Source organism: Carcharodon carcharias, chromosome 16, assembly GCF_017639515.1.
Source record: "Carcharodon carcharias isolate sCarCar2 chromosome 16, sCarCar2.pri, whole genome shotgun sequence".
NCBI lineage: Eukaryota > Metazoa > Chordata > Chondrichthyes > Lamniformes > Lamnidae > Carcharodon > Carcharodon carcharias.
In genome coordinates this window covers 56188308-56213603 of record NC_054482.1, presented here as the reverse complement: position 1 = coordinate 56213603, position 25296 = coordinate 56188308, and the positions used below count along the sequence as shown (strand labels likewise).

General features: G+C 41.3%; 1 protein-coding gene across 2 annotated transcripts in view; it reads right to left on the bottom strand.

Moving 5' to 3' along the window:
* Window positions 1-25296, bottom strand: part of pde4ba (phosphodiesterase 4B, cAMP-specific a) — a 753168-nt gene that overhangs the window by 531112 nt on the left and 196760 nt on the right. For both annotated transcript variants that reach the window (XM_041207962.1, XM_041207961.1), the window contains one exon: window positions 19343-19581. In XM_041207962.1, the coding sequence (XP_041063896.1) occupies window positions 19343-19581 (239 nt within the window). The remainder of the gene's footprint in view (window positions 1-19342; window positions 19582-25296) is intronic.

Here is a 25296-nt window from a genome sequence, read left to right as displayed (position 1 = left end):
CTCCTCAATCAATAACAACACCTCACACCCTTTTCTTACTTTCCTATCTTTCCTGAACATCTTGATAGTTAACACATTCCATCTCTGTTATAGCCACAACATCATAATTCCACGTGGCAATCTGCAAATGTAACTGCTCTATGGTTCTAAAGTGAATGTTGGTCCCTTAGAGGGTGACTGGGGAAAATATAATGGGAAACAAGGAAATGGGGGAAGCATTGAACAGGTATTTTGTATTGGACTTCAGTGCAGAAGACAAGAAAAACATCCCAACAATACTTGAAAATAAAGAGGTAAAAGAGAGGAACTTAAAACAACCACTAAGGGAAAGGCCTTGGGAAAAATATTAGAATGAAAAGCTGACAAGTCCCCTGAACCAGAAGACTCTACGTCCTATAGTCTTAAAAAAAGTGGCTGTAGAGACATTGATTGTGACCTTCCAAAATTCCCTAGATTCTTCTAAAGTACCAGTGGGCTGGAAATGGATCATCTCTATTCAAGAAAGGAAGGAGACAGAATGCAGAAAACTATAGGCTAGTTTGCCTAAAGTTTGTCACAGGGAAAATGTAGAATCAATTATTAAGGAAGCAATAGCAGGACATTTAGAAAATCAGAATACAATCAGGAAAAGTTAACATGGTTTTGTGAAAGGGAAATAGTGCTTGGCCAATTTATTAGACTTCTTTCAGGAAGTAACAAGCAAGGTAGATAAAGGGGAACCTGTAGACTTGGGCCTGAATTTTTTGTTCTTTGGGCGCACGCGATCGACAGGCCTGGAAGCAGACAGGAAATGTGCCTCAGGCTGAGATTTCATGCTGGCTGGCCAATTAACAGCCAGCCAGCGTGAAACACGTGCTCAGTGCTACCGGGGTGGGGGCAGGCACCAACCTGAGGGTGCGGGTGAGCGCTTCTAATGAGCTCACTGAAGGCAGACAGCTGCTCCAGGGGGCTGCAGGCCTCTACAGAATGAAGAAACTGACTAAATGCTGCAAAATATGTCCAGGCAGCACAGTAAAGCACCTGAAAGCATACCTCATAAAAAACCAGTCCCCAGATATCTCTTTTTATTTTATTTCCCCAGGGAGATTTCATCTCACCTTGGATCGAGGTTTGAGCAAAAATGTGAATGCCTCCTGGGAGAGTGGCCTGTCCGCCACCCATAAATGTGGATCGGCCATGTAAAATCACTGTTAATTGCATTATTAATGGGTTTAATTGCTGGTTTATTTGTTGGCGGGTGAGCTTCCAACTGCTGCACGCGCCCGCCGAATGAAATATCGCGCGAGTGCGCAATGACGTTGGGACCCTCGCCCAACGTCATCTTGCACTATTTCACGTCCATTTGGGTTCTGTGCGTGCCTGCCCACAGAAGGTAAAATTCTGGCCATGGTGTACTTTCCAAAAGGCACTGGACAAATGGTGCCATATCAAAGGTTACTACTCAAAATAAGAGCTTATGGGGTAGGGGGTAGCACATTAGCATGGATAGAGGATTGGTTAGCTAACAGGAAGCTGAGAGTACAGATAAATATGTCATTTTCATGTTGGTAACACGTAACTTAATGGGGTGCCATATGGATCAAAGCTGGGGCCTCAACTATTTACAATTTATATCAATGATTTGGATGAAAGGACCAAAAGTATGGTCACTAACCTAGAAAAGTAAGTTGTCAAGAGGACACAAGGAGGTTACAAAATAATTTAGATAGGTTAAGTGAGTGAGCAAAAATTTGGCAAATGGAATATATAGGAAAATGTGAACTTGTTCACTTTGACAGGAAGACTAGAAAAGCAGTATATTACTTGAATGGAGAGAGATTGTAGAACTATGAGGTACAGAGGGATCTGGATGGCCTGGTACATGAATGACAAAGTTGGTTGCAGTTGCAGCAAGTGATTAGGAAGGCAAATGGAATGTTGGCATTTATTGAAAGGGGAATTGAGTATAAAATTAGTGAAGTTACTATAGCTGTACAGGATCTTAGTGAGACTGGATCTGCAGTACTGCGTACAGTTTTGGGTCTCCTTACTTAAGGAAGGATATAATTACATTAGCAGTTCGGAGAAGGTTCACTCAATTGATTCCTGGAGTGAATGCTTTAGCTTATGAGGAAAGGTTAAGCAAATTTGGCCTACACCCATTAGAGTTTTAATGAAAGGTGATCTTATTGAAACATGCAAGGTCCTAAGGGGACTTGACAGGCTGGATGCTGAGAGGATATTTTCCCTCTGTGTGAGTGTCTAGGACTAGAATCTAGGATGTTGCCTGGGATGAAACATTTAAGTTATGAAAAGAGGTTGGATAGACTTGGGTTGTTTTCAAAGGAGCAGAAAAGGCTGAGGGGCGACTTGATCAAGGTATACAAGATTATGTGGGGCATGGGCAGGGTGGATAGGGAACAGCTGTTCCCTTTAGTTGAAGGGTCAGTCACAAGGGGACATAAGTTCAAGGTGAGGGGCAGGTGGTTTAGGGAGGGATAAGAGGAAAAACCTTTTTACCCAGAGGGTGGTGATGGTCTGGAATGCACTGCCTGGCAGGGTGGTGGAGGCGGGTTGCCTCACATCCTTTAAAAAGTATCTGGATGAGCACTTGGCATGTCATAACATTCAAGGTTATGGGCCAAGTGCTGGTAAATGGGGTTAGGTAGGTAGGTCAGGTGTTTCTCACGTGTCAGTGCAGACTCGATGGGCCAAAGGGCCTCTTCTGTGCTGTGTGATTCAGTGACTAGGGAACACAGTTAAAAATTTAGGGGGGTCTCCCATTTAAGATTGAGATGAGATTTTTTTTTTCTCAGAGGGTTGCTAGTCTGTGGAATTCTCTTCCCCAAAGAGCATTGGAAGCAGAGTCATTGAATATATTCAAGGCTGAGTTAGAGATTTTTGATAGATGAGGTGGTCAAGGCTTATAAGGGGCAGACAGGAAAGTGGAGCTGAGCCCACAATCAGATCAGCCATGATCTTATCAAATGGCGGAGGAGGCTCAAAGGGCCGAATGGCCTCCTCCGGCTCTTAATTCTTGTGTTAATACTGTCACTGGTTAATGTAGTTCCTATGCAGAAAATTTAACATAATATTTGTATTTACAGGTTACTGCAATTGCTGTGTTTATAAACTGATGAAAATAATATACACAGATCACTGTATATACAGGTCAACACAGTTTTGTTTTATTCTTACCCACAGGGCTGTTAGGAAAGGAGTTCCAGGATTTTGATCCAGCAACAGTGAAGGACTAGCGATATAGTTCCAAGTTAGCATTTTGTGAAGCTTGGAGGGGAACTTGGTGGTGATGTCCCCATACATCTGCTGCCCTTGTTATACAGCCATGCTTCTGGCCTGATACAACTTTGTTCATGCAGGGAAATAGAATATACTGTATATGGATGCCATGAAGTTGCCTTTTTTAACATGTTTTTCTCTTTATTTTTTCATGGGATGTGGGCATCAATGGCAAGGGCAGCATTTGTTGCCCATCCCCAATTGCCCTTGAATTGAGAGGCTTGCTAGGCCATCTCAGAGGACAGTCAAGAGTCAATAACATTGCTGTGCATCTGGAGTCACATGTAGGCCAGATCAGGTAAGGATGGCAGATTTCTTTCCCTAAAGGACATTAATGAACCAGATGGGCTTTGACAATAATTAATGATAGTTCCATGGTCACCATTACTGAGACTAGCTTTAAATTCAATTAATAAAACTGGAATATAAGTTCCACAACAAGCTGTTGTGGTGGGATTTGAACTCTTGTCCCCTTGGCATTAGCTTGGGTCTCTGTATTACTTGTCTAGTGACATTACCAACACGCTACTATACAGGTTAATACAATGACTGCATATACAGGTTAATAATAGCCACTATTAAGACAATAGCATTGCTGTAGAGAACTCAGCTGATTTTCTAGCTGTTTAGGTGTGGATTACAGAAAACAAAACCGACAGAAACTAGGAATATAAGGATTATTTCAACCTCTTTTGTAGCAATGAAATCTGCCTCTGTGGCACCTTTCTTGAAATTTTCTCCCCTCCCAGTTTGGTGTATTTTCATGATGTCATTTTGGCTGGCGTCATTGAAACAACTCTTCAACTCTGGATCACAATTTATAATGAAGTCAGGTCTGGAATAAATTGTTAATTGTTATAATGTTCAGAATCACATTGTGTGGTTTACAGTATAGTGGATTTGGTTTACTCTTTAATTAAGTCTACAAATTTACTACAAATAGTGCATGGAAGATCTATCGCCCCATTATTGAGAAGAACTTGTAGCTCTCTGTGCTACACCTTACAGGCTTGAGGCTAATACTTGCTATTTAATATAGAAACTTCCCCACTGCCAATACCTCAATTACCACACAATATCCTAAAATGGATGTCGCTTGGCGAAGTAACTGTTTCAGGTGCCAGCCTGAGTCACATTTGCCTTCAGACCTCAGTTAAGTGCTATATAGGCAAAATACTGCAGATGTTGGAAATCTGAAATAAAAACAGAAAATTCTGGAACCACTCAGCAGACTTGGCAGCATCGGTGGAGAGAGTAACAGAGTTAACATTTCAGGTCTCATGAAAGGTCACAGCCCTGAAAGCTTAACTCTGTTTCTCTCTCCACAAATACTGCCTGACCTGCTTTGTACTTTTCTGCTTTTATTACTGAATAAATGCAACTTCTTTATATTTCTGAGCAAGAGAGGTTACATATTGTTTTACTAATGGATGGAAGGAAAGTAAATTTGATGTGGGGATTTGGTAACATTATTGTTCAGCCTGGGAATATCTGATGTAGTGCAACCAATTTGGTAAGGAAAAAAAACACTGGCACATCAAGCCTTTTTCTTCCATGGATTAGATGCAAATCTCCACCCGAATGGAATATATATGATTTATTTAATGTTCCAAGGGATGTTGTGCAAACTTTCCTTTGGCCAAGGCCTATTATTACTATTATCATAGTAATAAAATCATATGGGTTCAGACAAACAGGGCTTCCTGTTCCCTTTAAAGTGGGCTCTTCCTTTTCTGGTGATATATCAGGTGTCTTCATCGTCCTTCCTGCAGTGACAGCTCCCATTTGTTTTCCAGGATCTTGTTGGGGGGTCAAACAGAATTGACAAACAATCCTGAGACAAGCTACTGGGTCAGGATCACACTGGGGTAGGGACAGAAGGCTGAAATCTTGCTCCAATCACTCGCAGGCTTTTAACCCTCTCCTACAGAAAATCAGATCTTTATTTGTTGTTTAATAAAAAGACGTATTAATTGCTGCCACCTATAGTCAATGGCTATCATTACATTTTAAGTACATATTTAGGCAGAAGTAAAAAGAAAAACTGTAAATGCTGTAAAAGTGGATCAAAACAGCATTTACAAGAGAATATTCTGATGATTGCTGCCCATCAGATATTTTTTAATTATCTGTGCATGTAGAATCATAATATTTTTGTAACATGCAGTGACTTGTCCTGCCTCCAAACCTATGACCATTTTACAGTTATGTCATGCATGTGCCAGTAAACATAACAACCAAATGAATTGTGCTGTCATATAAATAAAAAACTCATCATTGATCGTCATTTCTGGGGCAGATCTAGTTGCCAAAATAGTCTGGTAGATAAAAAGCAACCCCTTCTTTAAAAAAACAAACATCCTACTCTAATTTATCCACACTATTATGGAAGTAAATTCCTGTATATCCTTGAAATACAGTCATTCACTTCTTACATTGAACAAATCTACTAAATATATGGCTCAGTTTCTTTGGTGGCTTCACATTTTCTGACAATTAAAATGAAGACTCAATACATCACTAAACATTTTTTTTACGATAAAGTGAAACAAAAGATAATAGAAATCTGCATCTCTTAAAAATAAGATAGAAAATCTAGGAATTTGTTATCACAGGCTCAGTATAAAAATTGAAAAGGAAAGGGAAAGACTGAACTACATTCTACAAATGGTAAAAAAAAATAATTTGATAGAAAGTGCAAACTTGGGTTGGCTGTGATGTCCCCTCTCAAATATCTTGTCAGTATTCACTTTCTAGGTTTACACGTGGGCATGTGACTGGAATGTGTGTCAGTAGCTAGTACATACATACAGTGGAGTTCAGTAGACTCAATACCTTCAGGATATCAAAGAGAACGGTGGTGAAAAAATATTGTTTGTAACTATATTTTGCCTATGTTCATTGTTGATGTGTCAAATCGAAGAAGCTTCCCTTGAACACAGAGACAATGAATGAAAGCGCTTTGTGTAAACTACAAAAATGAATCCCTGCTCCTTAAAAATAATGCCTAACAGAGAGAGTTAGAAAATACTTCGCATTTCTCCGAGATAGAATTACAAGTACCAATGAATCTTCCCTTATGCTGTAATGATCAATTTACGAAATACATTACATGACTGCATTTTTCCCTCCTAGCTGGTATGGAAAGTGTGGTGTTTGTGGTCAATATTTATGCTTTTTTGTAAAAGGATATTTTAGTTAAAAAGTTAAAAAGAATTGTTATATAAAACCTGCCAGTAGAGTGTGCTAAGTCCTGGATGTATTGCCTTCTCTTGGAGAATACAGAATAAAGGAACCTTCTGTTTTTCATACAGGAAGTTGGAGTTCAGAAGCAGATAGCTGTGTGTGTATTTTTAATTGTTAAGAAGTGACAAAACACTTCAAATGGTGACGAGGGTGTGATCATCATTATTAGGGTCTTTAGAGGCTTTTGGTCCAGCTACTATGGACTTTGCAAATGGAGCAAATGGAACAGTTTTTCATTGTGAATGCGCTTGAAGAGGAAAAGCAGGCCTCAGTGTTTCTTACAGTCATCTGAATGAAAAATTTCACTTTACTGAGAAATCTCACTGCTCCTGACAAGCCAGCAGATAAAAGCTTTAAAGAGCTTGTGGATGTTTTGAAAAAAGCACTTTGATCCCAGACCAGCAATTATTGCGGAGCAATTCAAGTTTCACCAAAGAGAACAACATGAAATTGAGTCAGTTTCCCAGTTCGTGGCTGAGGTTGAGAAAATTAGCGGAACATTATGACTTTAGGCGACCGCATGGTTTGTACAGAGAAATGAAAGAATTCAGTGTAGATTGTTAGCAGAGCAAGAGTTGATACTGAAGAAAGCATTCGAGATTGCGCAACGCATAGAAATAGCAGAGAAACAAGCTGAAGATTTGAAAGCGCATTCTAACAATGCCGAAGTTAAAATAGTAAATTGAGGGTATACTCACTTCAAACATATTACCGCTGATTGTCGCTACTGTAGAAAAAAAGGACACATGCAGCGTGCATGTAGATCAAAGGCTGATCAGAGTAAAGCAGCATCGCCAAGAAAAGGGTATCACGAGGAGCACACAGACAATTCGTGCTTGAAAATAAACAGGCAGTTTAAAAAGACCCGTTATTTGGGAACAAACTTCAAAAGTAATGTGAGTCCAGATGAGACAGAAAGTGAAACGAATGATAACCATGCAGAAGAGCAATTGTATTGCATTCAGTCTGATCTGAAACTAGATAAAGGACTAAAAGTTGGCATTGCATTAAATGGTAAAATGGTTGAAATGGAGATTAACACTGGAGCAAGGTTTCTATTGCTTCAGAGAAGACATGGGAGAAAATTTTCAAGAAACGTCCATTGGTGGAAACCCTCCTCCAGCTTAGCACCTACACTGGTGAGCCTGTGAATATACTTGGAAAAATGTCCGTTCGAACTAAATATGGAGATCAAAAAGCAAGGTTGCCACTTATCATTGTGAAAGGGGATCGTCCATCACTTATGGGCAGGAAGTGGCTAAAAGAAATTTGGCTGGACTGGTATAAAATAAATAAAGTGCATTGCAACCCCATGTGGCAGCCCTTGTTAGACAAGCATACTGATGTATTCAAAGAAGGTCTTGGAGTTATTAAAGACATTGAAGCCAAACTTGCTGCAAAGGCCAAAGCTTCTCCAAGGTTCTTCAAACCATGTTCAGTTCCCTACTCAGCATGACAGAAAATCGAGCAGGAACTAGAACAACTTGAAAACTTTCAGATAATTGAGAAAGTAGACTATGCAGAGTGGGCAGCTCCAATAGTCCCAATAGCGAAGGATGACAAGTGTATCAGAATATGTGGTGACTGTAAGATCACCATTAATCCTTTCCTGGAAGTGCATCAGTACCCGCTACAGAAAATTGAAGACCTGTTCTTCTGCTCTGAATGGAGGTGAATTATTCACAAAGCTTGATCTATCACAGACATTTTGCAAATGCAGCTGAGTGAAGATTCCAGGAAGTATACAACCATCAGCACACACAGAGATCTATATCAATATAAATGACTACCATTTGGAATTGTGTCATCACCAGCCTTATTCCAGCAGGCCATGGACAAAATACTGCAGGGCCTCCCTGATGTAATCTGCTTCCAAGATGACATGCTCGTCACTGGGAAAAAACCTCCCAACTCACTTAGAGAACTTAGGCAGGGTCCTGCATAGACTGGAGACATACGGCATCCGTATAAGAATTCCTATAAGATATCCAAATGCTCGTTCCTGAAGGCCTCAGTAGAGTAACTTGGACATGTGATCAATGAAACTGGTCTCTCAGCCTCACCCAGAAAGGTGGAGGCAGTGGTGAATGCACCACAGCCTAAAAATGTTAAGGAACTTCATTCGTTTTTGGAACTTGTGAATTACTACGGCAAGTTCACTCCCAGTTTGGCCACCAAGGCGGCACCACTGAATAATCTGCTGAAGATGAATGCAAAATGGGATTGGTCACAAAGCTTGTTAGGAAAGTTCCAAGGAACTCAAGCAAGAGCTCACTTCTGCTAAAGTTTTGGCATATTTCGTTGAAAAGTTACCCATCAGCCTGGCTTGTGATGCATCTGGATATGGTGTTGGAACTGTCATCTCCCACACATTTCCTAATGGCAGTGAAAAGCTCATTGCATACGAATCACGCACATTGTTCAAGGCAGAACAAAATAATGCCCAAATTGAGAAGGAAGCTCTTGGACTAATCTATGGAGTCAAGGAGTTCCACCAATATTTGTATAGGTGTAAATTCACGTTAATTACAGACCAGGACCACAAGCCTTTGACCTGGTTGTTTAGCTCGAAGTCACAAAACCTGACACTTGCCACTGCACGCCTACAAAGGTAGGCACTGATTGTATCTGCTTACCAGTATGAAATTACAATTCGCTCTATAAAAATCATGGAAATGCGGACGCACTTTCCAGACTTTTGTTACATCACAGCTCCACAACCCGAAGTGAAGTCACTGCTTTCAATGTGAACCAGATAGACATGTTACCTGTTAAAGCATATCAAATTCAACTTGAAATGCAGAGGGATGCTGTCCTCTTCAAAGTTTACCTGGACACACAGAAAGGTTGATGTGCATCCCAAGAAGTGACTACTGAGCTTATGCGTAGATTTGAGCTGACTCTGCAAAACGGTTGTTTGTTATGAGGAATCAGAGTTGTAATTCCTCCAAAATTCCAAACACGAGTGTTAAAGAACTTCACCTCAGTCACATTGGAATCATCAAAATAAAAATATTGGCTCGTCTACATATATGGTGGCCACACCTGGATAAAGACATCGAAGGCATTGCCAGCAAATGCCTTCCATGCCAAGAAATGAAGTCTTCTCCTGCACCTGCCCATTACATCCATGGGCTTGGCCTAACCACCCATGGCAGAGACTTCATGTGGACTTTGCCGGACCATTTCTTGGACATAAATTCCTGATTGTAGTGGATGTCTGCACAAAGTAGCCTCATGTTATTCCCATGAAGTCGACTACTTCAACAACGACCACTGATGCTCTCCAGAATGTGTTCACTACTTTTGGATTGCTGGAGCAGATTGTGTCAGACAATGGCACACAGTTCACATCATATGAATTTGAAACATTCCTGAAAAACAATGGGACCAAGCAAATTCTCATCTCGCCTTACCACTCATCCTCAAATGGTGTTGTGGAGCACTTTCTCTGAACATTCAAAAAGGCCATATTGAAGGGGTGGACGCAAACAGATTTGAAGTTGAAGCTGAAGAAAACTTTGATGATGTATCATAACACTCCACATTCAACAATAGGCGTATCTCCTGCTGAGCTGATGTTTGGAAGACAACTGCGTACCAAAATGGATTTAGTGTGTCCTGATTCGAAAGGATTGGTTCAAGGCAATTTGATCATAAAATGTCATAACACACAAGTAAACCAGCTTGTAAGTTTAATCTGGATCAGTCTGTTTGGGTCCAAAATTACTGTGGGACACCAAAGTGGCTTCTAGGAAGAATCATCAAGCATCAAGGGCCACTGACCTATGATGTTGAATCTTCCTGTGGAATCTGAAAGAGACCCACTGACCAGATGAGAGAAGCCAAATCCAAGGAACCAAATTTTCATAGATCCCCAGTCACAGTGGAAGATTTCTGGAAAATATCTGCTCCAGTTGGTGCAACCTGACTTGATTCAACTGACAAACCTGTATTTGCAACTGTTTAACCTAAACAGAAACTAGTGGAACAGCAGAGCCTTCCATCTCTAAGCAAACAAACTGAGAACCTAAGCCAACACTCCTCTCTAAACCAAAGCGAATCTGTAAACCACCTGACCAATTTGTTCCTGGCTAAAGGGGGAGGAGATATGATGTTTGTGTTTAATGTTTATGGTTTTTTGTAAAAGGATATTTTAGTTAAAAAGAATTGTTATACAAAACCTGCCAGTAGGGTATGCTAAGTCCCAGACATATTGTCCTCTGGTGGAGAATAAAGAATAAAGGAATCTTCTGTTTTTCATACAGGAAATTGGAGTTAAGAAGCAGAGAGCTGTGTATGTATTCTTAATTGTTAAGAAGTGACAAAACACTTCAGAAAGGAAATGTGACTGATGTTGGGGGGCATTCTCTAAGTTGTGATGAAAATACATTTCACAGGGTGAGGAGGGAGTGTTTTACTCCACAGTTGGCAATGGCTGATACTGACACTGGGTACCTGAGATCCCGTCCTAAAGTATGAATTCCAAACTTTGACAAGTTCAAAAAGTTCATGGGAAAAACATACCAGAATTTTTAAAATTATTATGCTGCATGATAATCCCAGTGACATAAGTGACCTTGGATGCCTGAGGATGGTTTAATTATGATAACTGACTGTTGTAGCAAATTTACAGGAAACATGACATTCAAAAGAGATCTTGACCAATTAAACAGTAGATGCAAAGAATGCCAGATGCAGATACCTTTAAATGTAAGGCAATGCAAATTGGAATATTGATTTCTACTTGCAAGGCACAGTACTACCACTAGAGGTAGCAAATACATTCACATAAAAACAAAGCATGCTGAAAATAAAGAGTAGGTCAGTGACAAAAAGGTACTGTGTTTTATGATTTCAGGTGCTGATGACTTGCCAAGTATTCCCAGAATTTTCTGTTTTATTTCAGATTCCCAGAACTTGAAGTTTTATTTTCCACCTTAATTGTAGTCAAACAAACATATTTTCCTGTGTACGTACAATTTATAGTGACAACTTAGTTTTAAACAAATTATTTAGCTTTGCATAAAGAAGAATTTTTTTTATTCATTCATGAGATATGGCCATCACTGCCTAGGCCAGCATTTATTGCCTATCCCTAATTGCCCTTGAGAAGGTGGGGGTGAACTGTGTTCTTGGACCCCTGCCGCCCAGTGGTGTAGCCAAACCCAGAGTGCTATTAGGGAGGGAGTTCCAGGATTTTGACCCAGTGACAGTGAAGGAATGGCGATATAGTTCCAAGTCAGGATGGTGAATGGCTTGGAAGGGAACTTCCACGTGGTGGTGTTCCCATGTATCTGCTGTCCATGTAGATGGTTGTGGTCATGGGTTTGGAAGGTGCTGTCTAAGGAGCCTTGGTGAATTCCTGCAGGGCATCTTATAGATGGTACACACTGCTGCTACTGTGTGTTGGTGGTGGGGGGAGTGAATATTTGTGGATGGGGTGCCAATCAGGTGGGCTGCTATGTCCTGGATGGTGTCAAGCTTCTGGAGTATTGTTGGAGCTGCATTCATCCAAGCAATTGGGGAATGTTCCATCACACTCCTGACTTGTGCCTTGTAGATGGTGAATAGCTTTTGAGGAGTCAGGAGGTGAGTTACTCACCACGGGCTTCCTAGCCTCTGACCTACACCTGTAACCACAGTATTTATATGGCTAGTCCAGTTCAGTTTCTGGTCAATGGTAACCCCCAGGATGTTGATAGTGGGGGATTCAGCCATAGTAATGCCATTGAATGTCACAGGGTGATGGTTAGATTCTCTCTTCTTGGAGGTGGTTATTGCCTGGCACTTGTGTGGCATGAAAATCACTTGCCACTTGTCAGCCCAAGTCTGGATATTGTCCAGGTCTTCCTACATTTGAACATGGACTGCTTCAGTATCTGAGGAGTTGAAAATAGTGCTGAACATTGTGCAATCAGTGATCATCCCCACTTCTGACCTTGTGATGAAAGGTAGGTTATTGATGAAGCAGCTGAAGACGGTTGGGCCTAGGACATTACCCTGTGGAACTCTTGTAGTGCTGTCCTGGAATTTAGGTGATTGACCTAAAACAACTACAACCATCTTTCCTTTGTGTTAGGTATGACTCTAAACAGCGGAGCATTTTCCCCTTGATTCCAGTTTTGCTAGGGCTCCTTGATACCTCACTCAGCTAGATGCTACCTTGATGTCAAGGGTAGTCACTATCACCTCACCTCTGGAGTTCAGTTCTTTGTCCATGTTTGAACCAGGGCTGTAATGAGGTCTGGAGATGAATGGCTCTGGCAGAATCCAAACTGGGTGTCAGTGAGCAGGTTATTGGTAAGCAAGTGCTGTTAATAGCACTGTTGATGATCCTTTCCATCACTTTACTGGTGATCGAGAGTAGACTGATGGGGCAGTAATTGGCTAGGTTGGATTTGTCCTGCTTTCTGCAGACAGGACATCCCTGGGCAATTTTCCACATAGCTGGGTAGATGCCAGTGTTGTAGCTGTACTGGAACAGCTTGGGTAGGGGCGTGGCAAGTTCTGCAGCAAGTCTTCAGGACTGTTGCAGGTATTGCCAGGGCCCATAGCTTTTGCACTATCCAGTGCTGCCATTTCTTGATATCACATGGAATAAATCGAATTGGTATCTGTGGTGCCGGGGACCTCCAGAGGAGGCCGAGATGGATCATCCACTCGGCACTTCTGTTGCGAATGCTTCAGCCTAATCTTTTGCACTGATGTGCTGGGCTCCCCCATCATTAAGGACGGGGATATTTGTGGAGCCTATTCCTCCAGTAAGCTTTTTAATTGTCCACCACCATTCACGACTGGATGTGGCTTAGATCTGATCCATTGGTTGTAGAATTGCTTAGATCTGTCTATCACTTGCTGTTTATGCTGTTCTGTATGCAAGTAGCCTTGTGTTGTAGCTTCACCAGGTTGACACCTCATTTTTATGCCTGGTGCTGTTCCTGGCATGCCCACCTGCACTCTTCATTGCACCAGCGTTGATCCCCTGGCTTGGTGGTAATAGTAAAGTTGGGGATATGCTGGGCCATGAGGTAACAGATTGTGGTTTGAGCACAATTCTGCTGCAGATGATGGCCCACAGTGTCTCAGGGTTGCCCACTCTTTGAGTTTCTAGATTTGTTCACAATCTATCCTATTTAGCACAGTGGTAGAGCTCATAATATGATGGAAGGTATCCTCAACGTGAAGCTGAGACTTCGTCTCCACAAGGACTGTGCATTGGTCACTCCTGTCATGGGCAGATGCATCTGAGGCAGGCAGATTGGTGAGGTTAAGTATGTTTTTCCCTCTTGTTGGTTACCCACCACCTGCTGCAGACCCAGTCTAGTAGCTATGTCCTTAAGGACTGGGCCAGCTTGGTCAGTAGTGATGCTACCAAAGCACGCTTAGTGATGGACATTGAAGTCCCCTTAGCCAGAGTACATTCTATGCCCTTGCCACCTTCAGTGCTTCCTCCAATTGGCGTTCAACATGGAGGTGTGCTGATTCATCAGCTGGGAGGGCGCCGGGGGGTGGGGAGTATGTGGTAATCAGTAGGCAACGTCCTTGCCCATGTTTGAGCTGATGCCATGAGACTTCAAGGGGTCTGGAGTCAATGTAGAGGAGTCCCAATGCAATACCCTCCCAACTGTATACCACTGTGCCACCACCTCTGTTGGGCCTGTCCTTCTGGTGTGACAGGACATAACCAGGGATGGTGATAGTGGTGTCTGGGACATTATCTGTAAGGTTTGATTCCATGAGTATGAATATGTCAGGGTGTTGCTTTACTAGTCCGTGAAACAGCTCTCCCAATTTTGGCACAATCCTGCATATGTTAGTGAGGAGGACTTTTCAGGGTTGACAGGGCTGTGTTTGCCGTAGTCGTTTTCTATACCTAGCTTGATGCCAGGTAGTCCGTCCATTTCATTCCTGTTAGACTTTTTAGCAGTTTGATACAACTGAGTGGCTTGCTAGGTCATTTCAGGGGGCATTTAAAAGTCCACCACATTGATGAGAGTCTGGAGTCATACGTAGACCAGATTTCCTTCCCTAAAGGGCATTAGTGGGTTGGGTTTATAAGACAATTGACAATGGTTTCATGGTCATCATTAGAGTTTTCCAGATTAATTGCATATTTTTATTGAATCTTGGCCCGCCATTCAATAAGTTCATGGCTGATCTGCCCCAGGCCTCAATTCCTTTTTTGTGCCAGCTCCTCATGGCCCTCAACTTCCCGATATTTCAAAAATCTATCTACCTCCTCTTTATATACTTTCAGTGATCCCGCCTCCACAACTCTCTGGGGTAAAGAATCCCAGACATTCACTACCCTCAGAGAAGAGATTCCTTCACATCTCAGTTTTAAATGAGTGTCCCCTTATTCTGTAACTATGTCCCCTAGTTTGAGATTCCCCCACTAGTGGAAATATCTTCCCAACATCTACCTTCTCAAGCCCCCTCAGAATGTTGTATGTTTCAATAAACTCAAATGAATAAAGGCCTAACCTGTTTAGCCGTTCTTGATAAGTCAACCCCTTCATCCCAGGAATCTGCATAGTGAATCTCTCTTGAACAGCCTCCAAGGCCAGTATATCCTTTCTTAAATACGAGAACCAATACTATACACAGGTGTGGCTTCACAACACCCTGTAGAGATGTAACAAGACTTCCTTATTTTTAAGCTCCAACCTCATTGCAATTCAGGCCAAAATTTTATTTGCCTTCTTAATTACTTGCTGCACCTGCATGCTAACTTTTTGTGTTTCATGTACAAGAACACCCTGATTCCTCTGTGCCACACTTTTTTGGAGTCTCCCTCTTCATTTACATAATAGTCTGCCTTTTGATTCTTCCTACCAAAGTGCATGACCTCACACCTTCCTACATTAAACTCCACCTGCCAAGTTCTTGCCCACTCACTCAACCTGTCTATATCCCCTTGCAAATTCCTTATGTCCTCAACACAACATGCCTTCCCACCTATTTTTGTATCAGCAGCCACACTCTTTCCTTTGATATATCCGTAGAAGCTCTTGCTGTTTGTTTTTATATTTCTTGCCAATTGACTTTCATAATCAATTTTCTCCCTGTTTATTAGTTTTTTAGTCATCAGCTGCTGGATCCTAAAACATTTCCAATCCTCTGGCCTACCACTAGTTTTCGCTGCTTTGTAAACCTTAGATTTTGATTGGATACTCTCCTTGACCACCCTTGTTAACCACGGATGGTTCATCCTTCTCATCGAGTCCTTCTTTTTGACCAGGATAACTTTTTGCTCAGTGTTGTGAAATATCTGCTTAAAAGTCTGCCACTGCTCACCAACTGACCTTCCCCTTAGTTTATTTTCCCAGACAGCTTTAGACAACTCTTTCTGCATAAAGGAAACACTGAGCAAAATTCTGTTTCAGGACTCATAAGTTCTACAAAAAAAAGCTAAATTTTCCTGTTCCAAAAGGCAATAGACAATGCTTCACACTGAAGTCTATCAGTCAATGTCAAAGTTTTGGAATTCAAGGTTAATATTAGGAATGGTTAAGAAACTGGTTCAAGGAGAGGAAACAACATATACAGAAATTGTATAAGGTTGGATGTGTGGGAGAAGGAATGCATTAGCTTTTCTTATCAAGACCTATTCAAAGTCTCACTACAAATCTATAATAAGTCAGTTTTTGCCTCGCTGAACTGTTTTGATTGGGTTGTTTAAGCAACGCAACTGTTGATGGGTTTATTTGGTGGGTGATGCCTGGTGCACACAGAGGCACGTGCGGTACGCGGAAGACTTGCAGCTGCCGACATTTGGTGCTGGTGATGGTGGGATGGGGTGGGGGGTGTAGTTGGTGGAGAACAAAAACAGTAGAGGGTAAGGGGTGTCCAACAACAAAGTTACTCTAGCTGGTGAGGTTGTTCCTGTGAGGGATGGAAGAAAAGGAATGGGGGTGGCATGAGAGGAATGGCATACGAAGGGGTGGAATTGGAATCGGAGGAGTGAATGAGGTGATGGAATTAGTTAAGTGTGGCAAAATGGTGGAGTCAATTATTTGATACAAGTTATTTGAAAGTAAAATCTTTAAATTTGAATAAAATAATACATCAGTATTGATTCTATAAATGCAGACAATACCATTCTTTAGCCTCCAGGGTTTATAAGTCTAATTCCAATGGACAAGCTACCCCACAAATTTAGACTCAAGGAAAGAGCAGTTATAATGTTGCTTTGAAACTTGAATTCTAAATGAAGAATTTCTCATGAAATTAGATTGGTAGTTAGGAAGCTGTTTTCTTCAATGGTAGATGCTGCAACTATAAGAGGCAGATTTCAAGAAAATAGACTGTTTGTTCCTTGAATAATATTAAGCCCATCAGAAGTAAACTTTTCAAATCAGGAGAAAACAGTTCCCAATTTGACTTACATATTTTATGACTATAAACAAGTCACAAGGCCAGACTCTTGACCAAATATGTGTTCATGTTCCTAGGTCTGTTCTTACACATGGATAGCTTTATGTAGCTTTTTCTGGAGTGAGTTTAAAACCTAAATTCTCTGGTGAATGAATAACTAGAAATCCTGCATTTAAAGCAACACTGTTGCAATAAAGTTATTAATGCGACCCCAAACATTTTGCAGATCTCTGCTAATTGGTTATATTTGACAATGAACATGCCCGAACAATGCAGGGCAGAGATTAATAAAGCCAATTAAATGTTGAAATCCTTTTCCTCCCATGCCAAAACAGTAGAAAATATGTCAGAGGAAGATACGATCGAACTGTAAAGTGCCCTGATCGTACCCTACATAGCGACACAGGAATTGCAAGACAAGAAAAAACGATGGTCCATCTAAGAAGTGTCCACAGTGGCTTATTGGTAGCAATCTCAATTCTGAGTCAGAAGATTGTGGGCTCAACTCCCACTCCAGATACTTCAACACCAAATCTAGGCAAGCAATTCATAGCTTATGAAGAGTTTGGGGTGGTCTGAGATCAAGAAAAGCATTTTATAAATTCAAGGGTATGTTTGCTGCCATCACAATTACAGGAGGCGCATTCACCAGACATGCACATCAGTGCCAGAGGTGCCACAGGTAAGCTACCTATAGCAAAGAAAAGGACCATCTGTAATATTAAGCAATGTAAAGATACTTTAATAATTGCAGCATCAATAAAATGTTTTTTCCACCACAGTTAAGAATTACAGTTTTCACAGAACATTGAACACCAAAACACCAGTTAAAAATCCTGGGATCGCGACCGCAATTTGCTCTTCGTCCTGCTCACTGCTCACTGCTCCGGACCCCTCACTGCCTCCTTCTCACTCACCACCCTGCTCCCTCACTGTCCACAGACAGTGAGCAGAGCAGCCAAGGGTTCAGAGGGGGAGCCGTCCGGAGCAGTGAGCTGGTCGGTGAGGGGAGCGGCGAGCAAAGCAGCAAGTAGATCGCCAAGTGAGCCAGCGTGTGGGGCAGCGAGTGAAATGGTGAGCGAAGCAACGAGTGGGATGAGCATTTGGTTGTCCAACATTCATAGAAACATAGAAACTAGGAGCAGGCGTAGGCCATTCGGCCCTTCGAGCCTGCTCCGCCATTCATTATGATTATGGCTGATCATCCAACTCAATAGCCTGCTCCTGCTTTTTCCCCATATCCTTTGATCCCTTTCGCCCCAAGAGCTATATCTAACTCCTTCTTGAAAACATACAATGTTTTGGCCTCAACTACCTTCTGTGGTAACGAATTCCACAGGTTCACCACTTTCTGGGCGAAGAAATTTCTCTTCATCTCAGTCCTAAATGGTTTACCTCATATCCTTAGACTGTGATAACGGTCGCACAATTTTAACGCCAGTGGCACGGCACATGCGTCTACGGGGGGAGCGTGCACCGACTTGCTGTTCCAGAGGCACAATGATGATGTCAGCGGTACCGACTTCCTGTTCCAGTGCAGTGGCAAGAGGAACAGTGTAAATCCAAGCCTTTCTTTTTAGTTCCCATTCTAACATTCTTGCAGTTGCATGATATAATGATAACAGAGTTGTGACTAATCATAGCAATTAACCTCTCATTTGGTATATAACAGGTGCAGTCATGAGACGAGAAAAACTTGGAAAGCTTTGGAAATCATGGCCTCAAAAATCATCTGTTGCTTCCAAGCCTATTACACTCAATTTGCATCAGTCTCAAATTATCTCAAGAAGTGCTTCCGAGACACATGACAAATATAAAAGCATTTGAGGAAATGCTGATTCCAAATGCCAAAGGTGTGCGCTTTCAGGAGAGATTGCGGAAAATTGGGCTCTTCAGCACTGAAAGGAGGAATCTGTTAAGTTACCTTCATAGAGATACATAATAACGTTATGAAAAAAGCAAATCCTGAAAACTTCTTTAAGTTACATTGTGAATGTGTAAATTAGTAAACTGTACATTTAGGACTGATATTAGGAAGCTTTTTTTCATAAAAAGAATGAACTCCTGCACTGAGGAGTGAATGTCAAAGTTCCAGCCCCTTCTTCTACATTCAAAAAGGGCTTATAAACCATGTGACCGACTCATCTTTTCTAGGAGCAGATGATAGAATGATAAAAAGATATAAGATAGCACATTCTAACATTGAGGTTTTGCCAAAGTTTGGCTTGCAAGTCTGTAGAATTCCCAGTTCGGTCTTTGGACTCAGTATGTTGGCATTCCAAAGTTCCCAGCTTGGTCTCCTTTCTGCCAAGTTAGCAAAATTTTGCTTACAGCCCTCCCTCCCCCACCAAGTCAGTTAAAAATCACTTCACTGCTGCATACACATACAAAAACACGCAATAGTGAAATTCCATATGCTAAAAAGTTACAGTCTTACCAATCTTGGTCTACAGGTGTAATAGCTATCCTTGGGGGTACTCGCAATGGTAAAGTAGTAGGTCTTGGTATACTATCTCTTTCTGGAGTCTTTGCTCTTTCTCCCTGCCTCCAAGCCAATGGTGGCAATTGAAGATTACCAGAGAAACGTCGCCTTCCTCTTCGTAAATCCACTCCAATTATGGTTCCAGATGAAGTATAAGATTTGCTGAGACCATAGTCTGTGGAATCTTTACCATTCTAAAAGAAGATCAAAAGAGGTATTTTTTAGGAAAAAAACATAAGCTCAGTATGTACAAAGAATTAAATTAAATTTTAGAAAAATATATTTGCTTGAATTTCATGCTGAACAGCTACAAGGTATTATTCACTATGTTTTTAAGGGGTTTTTAATAATCCTGTGTTAAAGTATTGTTTTAAGTGATATGTGACACCAAAAATATCAAATTTAGAAAAATATACAAAGCTCCAATAGCAAGTCCTTGCAATTCACTCAATAATCTAAATGCAACAAACGTCACTGTTTTGTATTTATGTTAAAATGATATATTTTCTTTAAAAATATTTATTTATTCTTTCCTGTTGCTTTACTTCAGTTGCATTAATTCATAAAAAGAATAGTTTACACTTGTAGCACACACTCAAATTATTAAACTAATTATGATTAATTGCCTCGATCAAAAACATAAATTGGTATGTTAAACTATGTTAAGCCCTATTCAAACAAGCAATGGATAAATAGGCTGCATGGTGTAGTACTGAGCCATACAGACTAGCAAAGTCATTGCTTCATGCTGTCGTTCTCAAACATAAGAGGGCTGGAAGTACAAAAGGTAGCATTTGCACCCCTTGCATAAGCAAACATTTATTTTTAAAAAAAGCCTGATTATCATCTTCAGGAAAGAAAAAGGGAGAAAATTAGAAGATAATGCACATTTTTTATTTCACACACAAATGAGAGAACTGAAATATAGACTTTCAATAATGCACAGGAAAATATAAGGCAACGGCATGGCAATAATGGTAGGAGTAATGTTGCTCACTGTTATTACTGGTTAAAACTGACAGCAACTTCTGGTGCCTGGACTAAATGTGGAAATTCAGATTACTTTCCACCGGTGCAGGGTATAAAAGTCTTCTCCTGCCCTTTTAAAAGAAGATTTCTGGCAGCTTCTTTTGTGCTATGTAGGTTCAGATGCCACTCAACTCTATCCTATGCAGTTGCAAAAAGCAGGGAGGGAAGCTGTGAGCAGCTGTCTGTCCAGGGCAGGAACATGAACCAATCCTCTTTACATGTTTTATGTTGGAAAAATTATACTCATTTAGCGCATTTTTGGGAACACATTAAATGAAGGATAGCTGTACATTTCTTCTATCTTTCCTCAATTCTGTTGAAGGGTCATCAACCTGTATTTCACTGTGTTTCTCTCCGCAGATACTTCCTGACCTGCTGAGTATTTCCAGCATTTTCTGTTTTTATTTCAGTTTCAGCTTCACCTGCTTTCTCAAAGTATTGCAATTCCCTAACATTTAAATGCTATTTCATCAAGTAAAATGTTACTGCACACAGCAATAAAAGCTCTTATGTCTTTCACATCACAGGGGGTACCATCCACATGGCCAAGATACAGTTCTGGAAGATGTCCTTTCATGCAAATGTAGCATTGGCACTGAGTGCTATCTCATTTTTGAATGCACAGATAATGGACAAAGAGTCACACATCAGTGCAAGCTCTGGTATATGCTACTGTTCTGAAAGACCAATGCCACAGCCATCACTATTCCATAGGCATTAGGCTTGTGACGCCACTAACTAGAAGGATGGATGGTAACAATCAGATCCGAAAACCCCCGAGAACACCACACATATCAGATTGCTTTGCCCCCGCATGACAATAGTAACCTGACAGCATGAAAAAAGTTGTGCATGTTGGTGGTTCAGGTGCTACAAAAGGTTCTTAGGTCTGAGGTGGGCCTCGTGTAATGACAGCTTGCTCCTGGGAGGGATCTGTTGCTGGCTGCATTTCTGGAGCTTGTGTCCAGACATTGCATCCTACATGACCCTGGCATGCTGCTCTAAGAGGGAAAGCTGAATTGGAGATGTTGAAAATGTTGAGAATATTGACTCTAAGCACTAGGCAATACAGGTGCCTTTTACTGTGTTATGTCTTCTGATTTCCATAAGTTAAAAATAATCACACTTTAGACTCAAAATGCTGGAGCTTCATCAAGTGTGTTCCTTGCTGCTCTCCATGTGGCTAACAGATGAATAGACAGATACACTGAGCCTCCACTCCTGCGTTGTAGCAAAGTCAAATTGCCACTCTGCTCCTAATTTCTTACCTGCAATCTTTCTCAATCCTATCTTGTCTGACCTTCTGACTCAGGCCGGGCAAGATCTGTGCTGTGTTGCGCGCTCCCGAGGCCTTCAGACGAGCGCTGCAGAGTCGGATGTAAGGAGGCTGCACCCCTTTTCTTGTAGCAATATCTTCCATAAACCAGGCAAGTTAAAGGTCCAGCCAAGTTTAAAGGTATTTGACAGCTCAGGGAGAAGGTAAGTGTCCAAGGTAACAGGGTAATACTTGAGGGGTGGGGAAGCGGGAGTGTTGGGTCGGGTCAGGCCTCAGTTGGAGGTTGGGGGAGTGTTGGGTCGGGTCAGGCCTCAGTTGGAGGTTGGGGGAGTGTTGGATCAGGCCTCAAGGTCAGCAGGGGGTGAGAGTTGGGTTTGGCAGGGGTGAGGGTAAGAGTCAGCAGTTAGGCCTTAATGGTGGTGGGGGTGGAGAGTCCCCATTGGAGGTTGGGAAATCCCATGGGGGCATTGATGTAGGTCTGTACAATAGTTGCTATAGTAATATATATAATGTATCAATAGTAACTATTGATGTAACACAGTCGGAACCATCCAATGTTTGTGATTTAAGTCATTCCCAGTGCAGGGCAATTGCCCATTGGAAGTTTGCACTTCCCAGGCAATTGCCACGCAAACCTTACCTGGGAACTTCCCGGGGCAGAAAGTTGGGGGGGGTGGGGGGGGGATTCCCCAGTGCAGGAGTATACACTGCCCAGAAGTTACAGCACATTGTTACTTGGCACATGACTGCAGTGCAGCACCCCAGGATATATATTCACAAAGCAGTTGGCTGCAAGCTCTTTACCAATGTTATAACAATACAACATACTGCATACCAAATCTTGGGAAAGCCAACAAACCAGCAAACCAGATTGCCTTGCTGTGAAGCCGAAAACAATGTACTTCCCAGTTCTTACAAAATGCAGTGATCAGCTGCTGAATATATGCCTTTACTGCACTCTCTATATTGCAGATATTCCCTGTAGTTGTCTGAAATATTAAACTTTAATGTAGTGATCATCTTCATGGCCCCCCCAGGCAATGCGGTAGGTGGCAGGGCTCCCTATTGCCTCTTCTTGAAATTCACTGTTCTAACGCACATCTGCTTACTAAGGTCCTCATAGGATCTTGTATCCTGTGTATTATTTGTGGGGCTGGGGAATTGGTAATACCTGTTGGTATATATCCACCTTAACTGCTGCCTTACTTTCCTTTCCTGCGGCTCATCCTCCATGATAACAGCATGCAAAGATCTGACCATGGGGAATGCCATACCTGCCCCGAAGAACTCACTGTGGGTGGGGTGATTATGCACTCCTGCAAGCAACAACAAAATTCAAGGCTGTACAGGTTAAATACCAAAAATAATCACCCCAAACAGTTATTCCATGTTGCAGTAATTGCTACTCAAACTTGCAGCAACGTCAGGCTCAAATAATCCTGGCTTCTACCAGTCTCAGCCAATCCCACAACAACTGCACCTTATACTTCATTTTAACTTATCATTGCTGCTCTGTATGCATAAATCCAGGAAGTTGAGGGCTGAGTCATTCACCCAGATTATCACGTATTGAAATAAGCAACATAGAGGTCTGGTGAGTGGATCATGGGAACAGGCCGAATCACATTTGGAAATTTGGTGCTTCAGTTATGAGGCAGGAAACTGGTGGAAGCAGCTTCAGCATCAAGTGATTTGGTCCAATTTTAAGCCCCAGAAATGCCAAAAACAGCATGAAATTTCAAAGTCTGTGGTTAGTGGTGATAATATCTGGAATTGACCAGTCTGCAGTATAAAAATGGCTTTTCATTTGTTTCCACACTTCTGCATAATGGTTTAATGTGCAATAACTAAAACTCTTATTGAAATACTATTAAAGGATAGATCTGACTGAAATAAGCAAAATGCTATTTTCTGCATTTCTTTGTGCATTAACATTGTACTTACAGTTGAGATAGGGCAGAATTTTCTGTTTGATTCCAGAAGATTCTGCCCTATGTCTTTGGACTTTACCTCTCTAATAATAAAAATCTATCATAGTACCAATTTTACCAGTAATCTTTGGGAAAAATAAACATTGTTTCTTAACTTTGCCTGGCTAGGTGTAACATTTCACCCTCTCTTTTGAATTCAAGCTACTCTGGTTTATTTAAAAACACAAATGTTCCCTTTACACCTTGCATGCTAAAACTTAACCCATGTTTACCTATTTAGCACTTCAAACCTAGCTTCTCTTCTTATATCAAAACTTTCAGACCAGCTGTCTCTCATTCAATTAAGTCCCACCCAGGCACACACATTTACATAGGCACTACAAGTACTCTACGTTACAATAAATTCCAAATAACATTATGAAACTTATTATACCTTCCTGACATGTTCAGGAATCCCCAGGGCATGGTCTTAATTAGTTTGTTCTGGTAACGTGCAACCCAATGGCCCATTACTCCAGCAATTCAGTTTGAGACCTGAAAATGGTCCAAAATCTGAAAAAGTCTAAGGTGATAAAAATCCGCTCTTTATCTTTGGTATACCCTGAGCTGTGTTTGGATCCATAATCTCAATAGCTATGGTTCAATATGCATCTCCTCCATAGCTAGGTGCTTCTGGTTTCTCCTCCACCACATTTTACCTGCTCATTTGTGCTCTGCCTTCTGCCTAACTAACTAAATCCCTGTAGCTGAATGATTTATGCTGGTGTTTGTCAGGGTTAGATGCAATGAGCTGCCAGATAAGGCACTAGCTGACAACCGTTGTGAGGGGCTTGCTGCAATGTCTTATGCCACACCTTTTAAAACAAAGAAAGACAATTATTAGGGTTAGATTCTCAGAAATAAATTACTGAACTGCAGCCTTACTTGTACAGTACAGTTATCGTGTGGCAGCTAGGTATTAGTGTGTGGTAGTTTATAGGAAGGAGTGGGATAGATGGCTCAATTTACAAAACCTGAGCTGATATTATGCCTACTGCTACCTTATCTCCTACCTCTTCCTGCAACTCCAAGCCCTTTACCTGCAGGGCCTACTCAAGGAAGGGTGAGGACACGTATTGAACCTTGATCCCTATCTGGTTGCTTGTTTTCAATCCAGTGGGAACTCCCACTGATAATCAGTTCTTTATAACTTCTATCCATAGGTTCAGTTAGCATCCAAAACATTTGTTGGTTTGGGGCTCTTTACACCTGTCCAGGATGTCCAGTAAAATATAGTTGCAGAATGTTCTTTGACATGACTTCTTTAGTGAATACTTCCCTGACATAATCACTTAGCATGTTAACGATATTCAGCTCATTTTCAATTCCACTTCAACTTAAGGTATCCCAATTCTTTGAAAACCCACTGATAGTTATTCTACTGGAAAAATGTTTATTTCCATATTTTGTTTTTGCAGCTATACTAACTTCAAGTTCCTTCTTTGTCTTCTGATTAACTTTTTTTACATCTTGAAGATTCCTAACTTCTGCCCAGTGGTTTCTCTCACACGTTTCCCTGCAGATTTTGAGAAGGCTGTTTTTTCTTATTTATTTCGCTTTGTATTCATCTGGGAATTTCATCTACTGAAATTTCCTGATTATATTTCTTCAGCGTTTGCTGAATCATCAGAAGC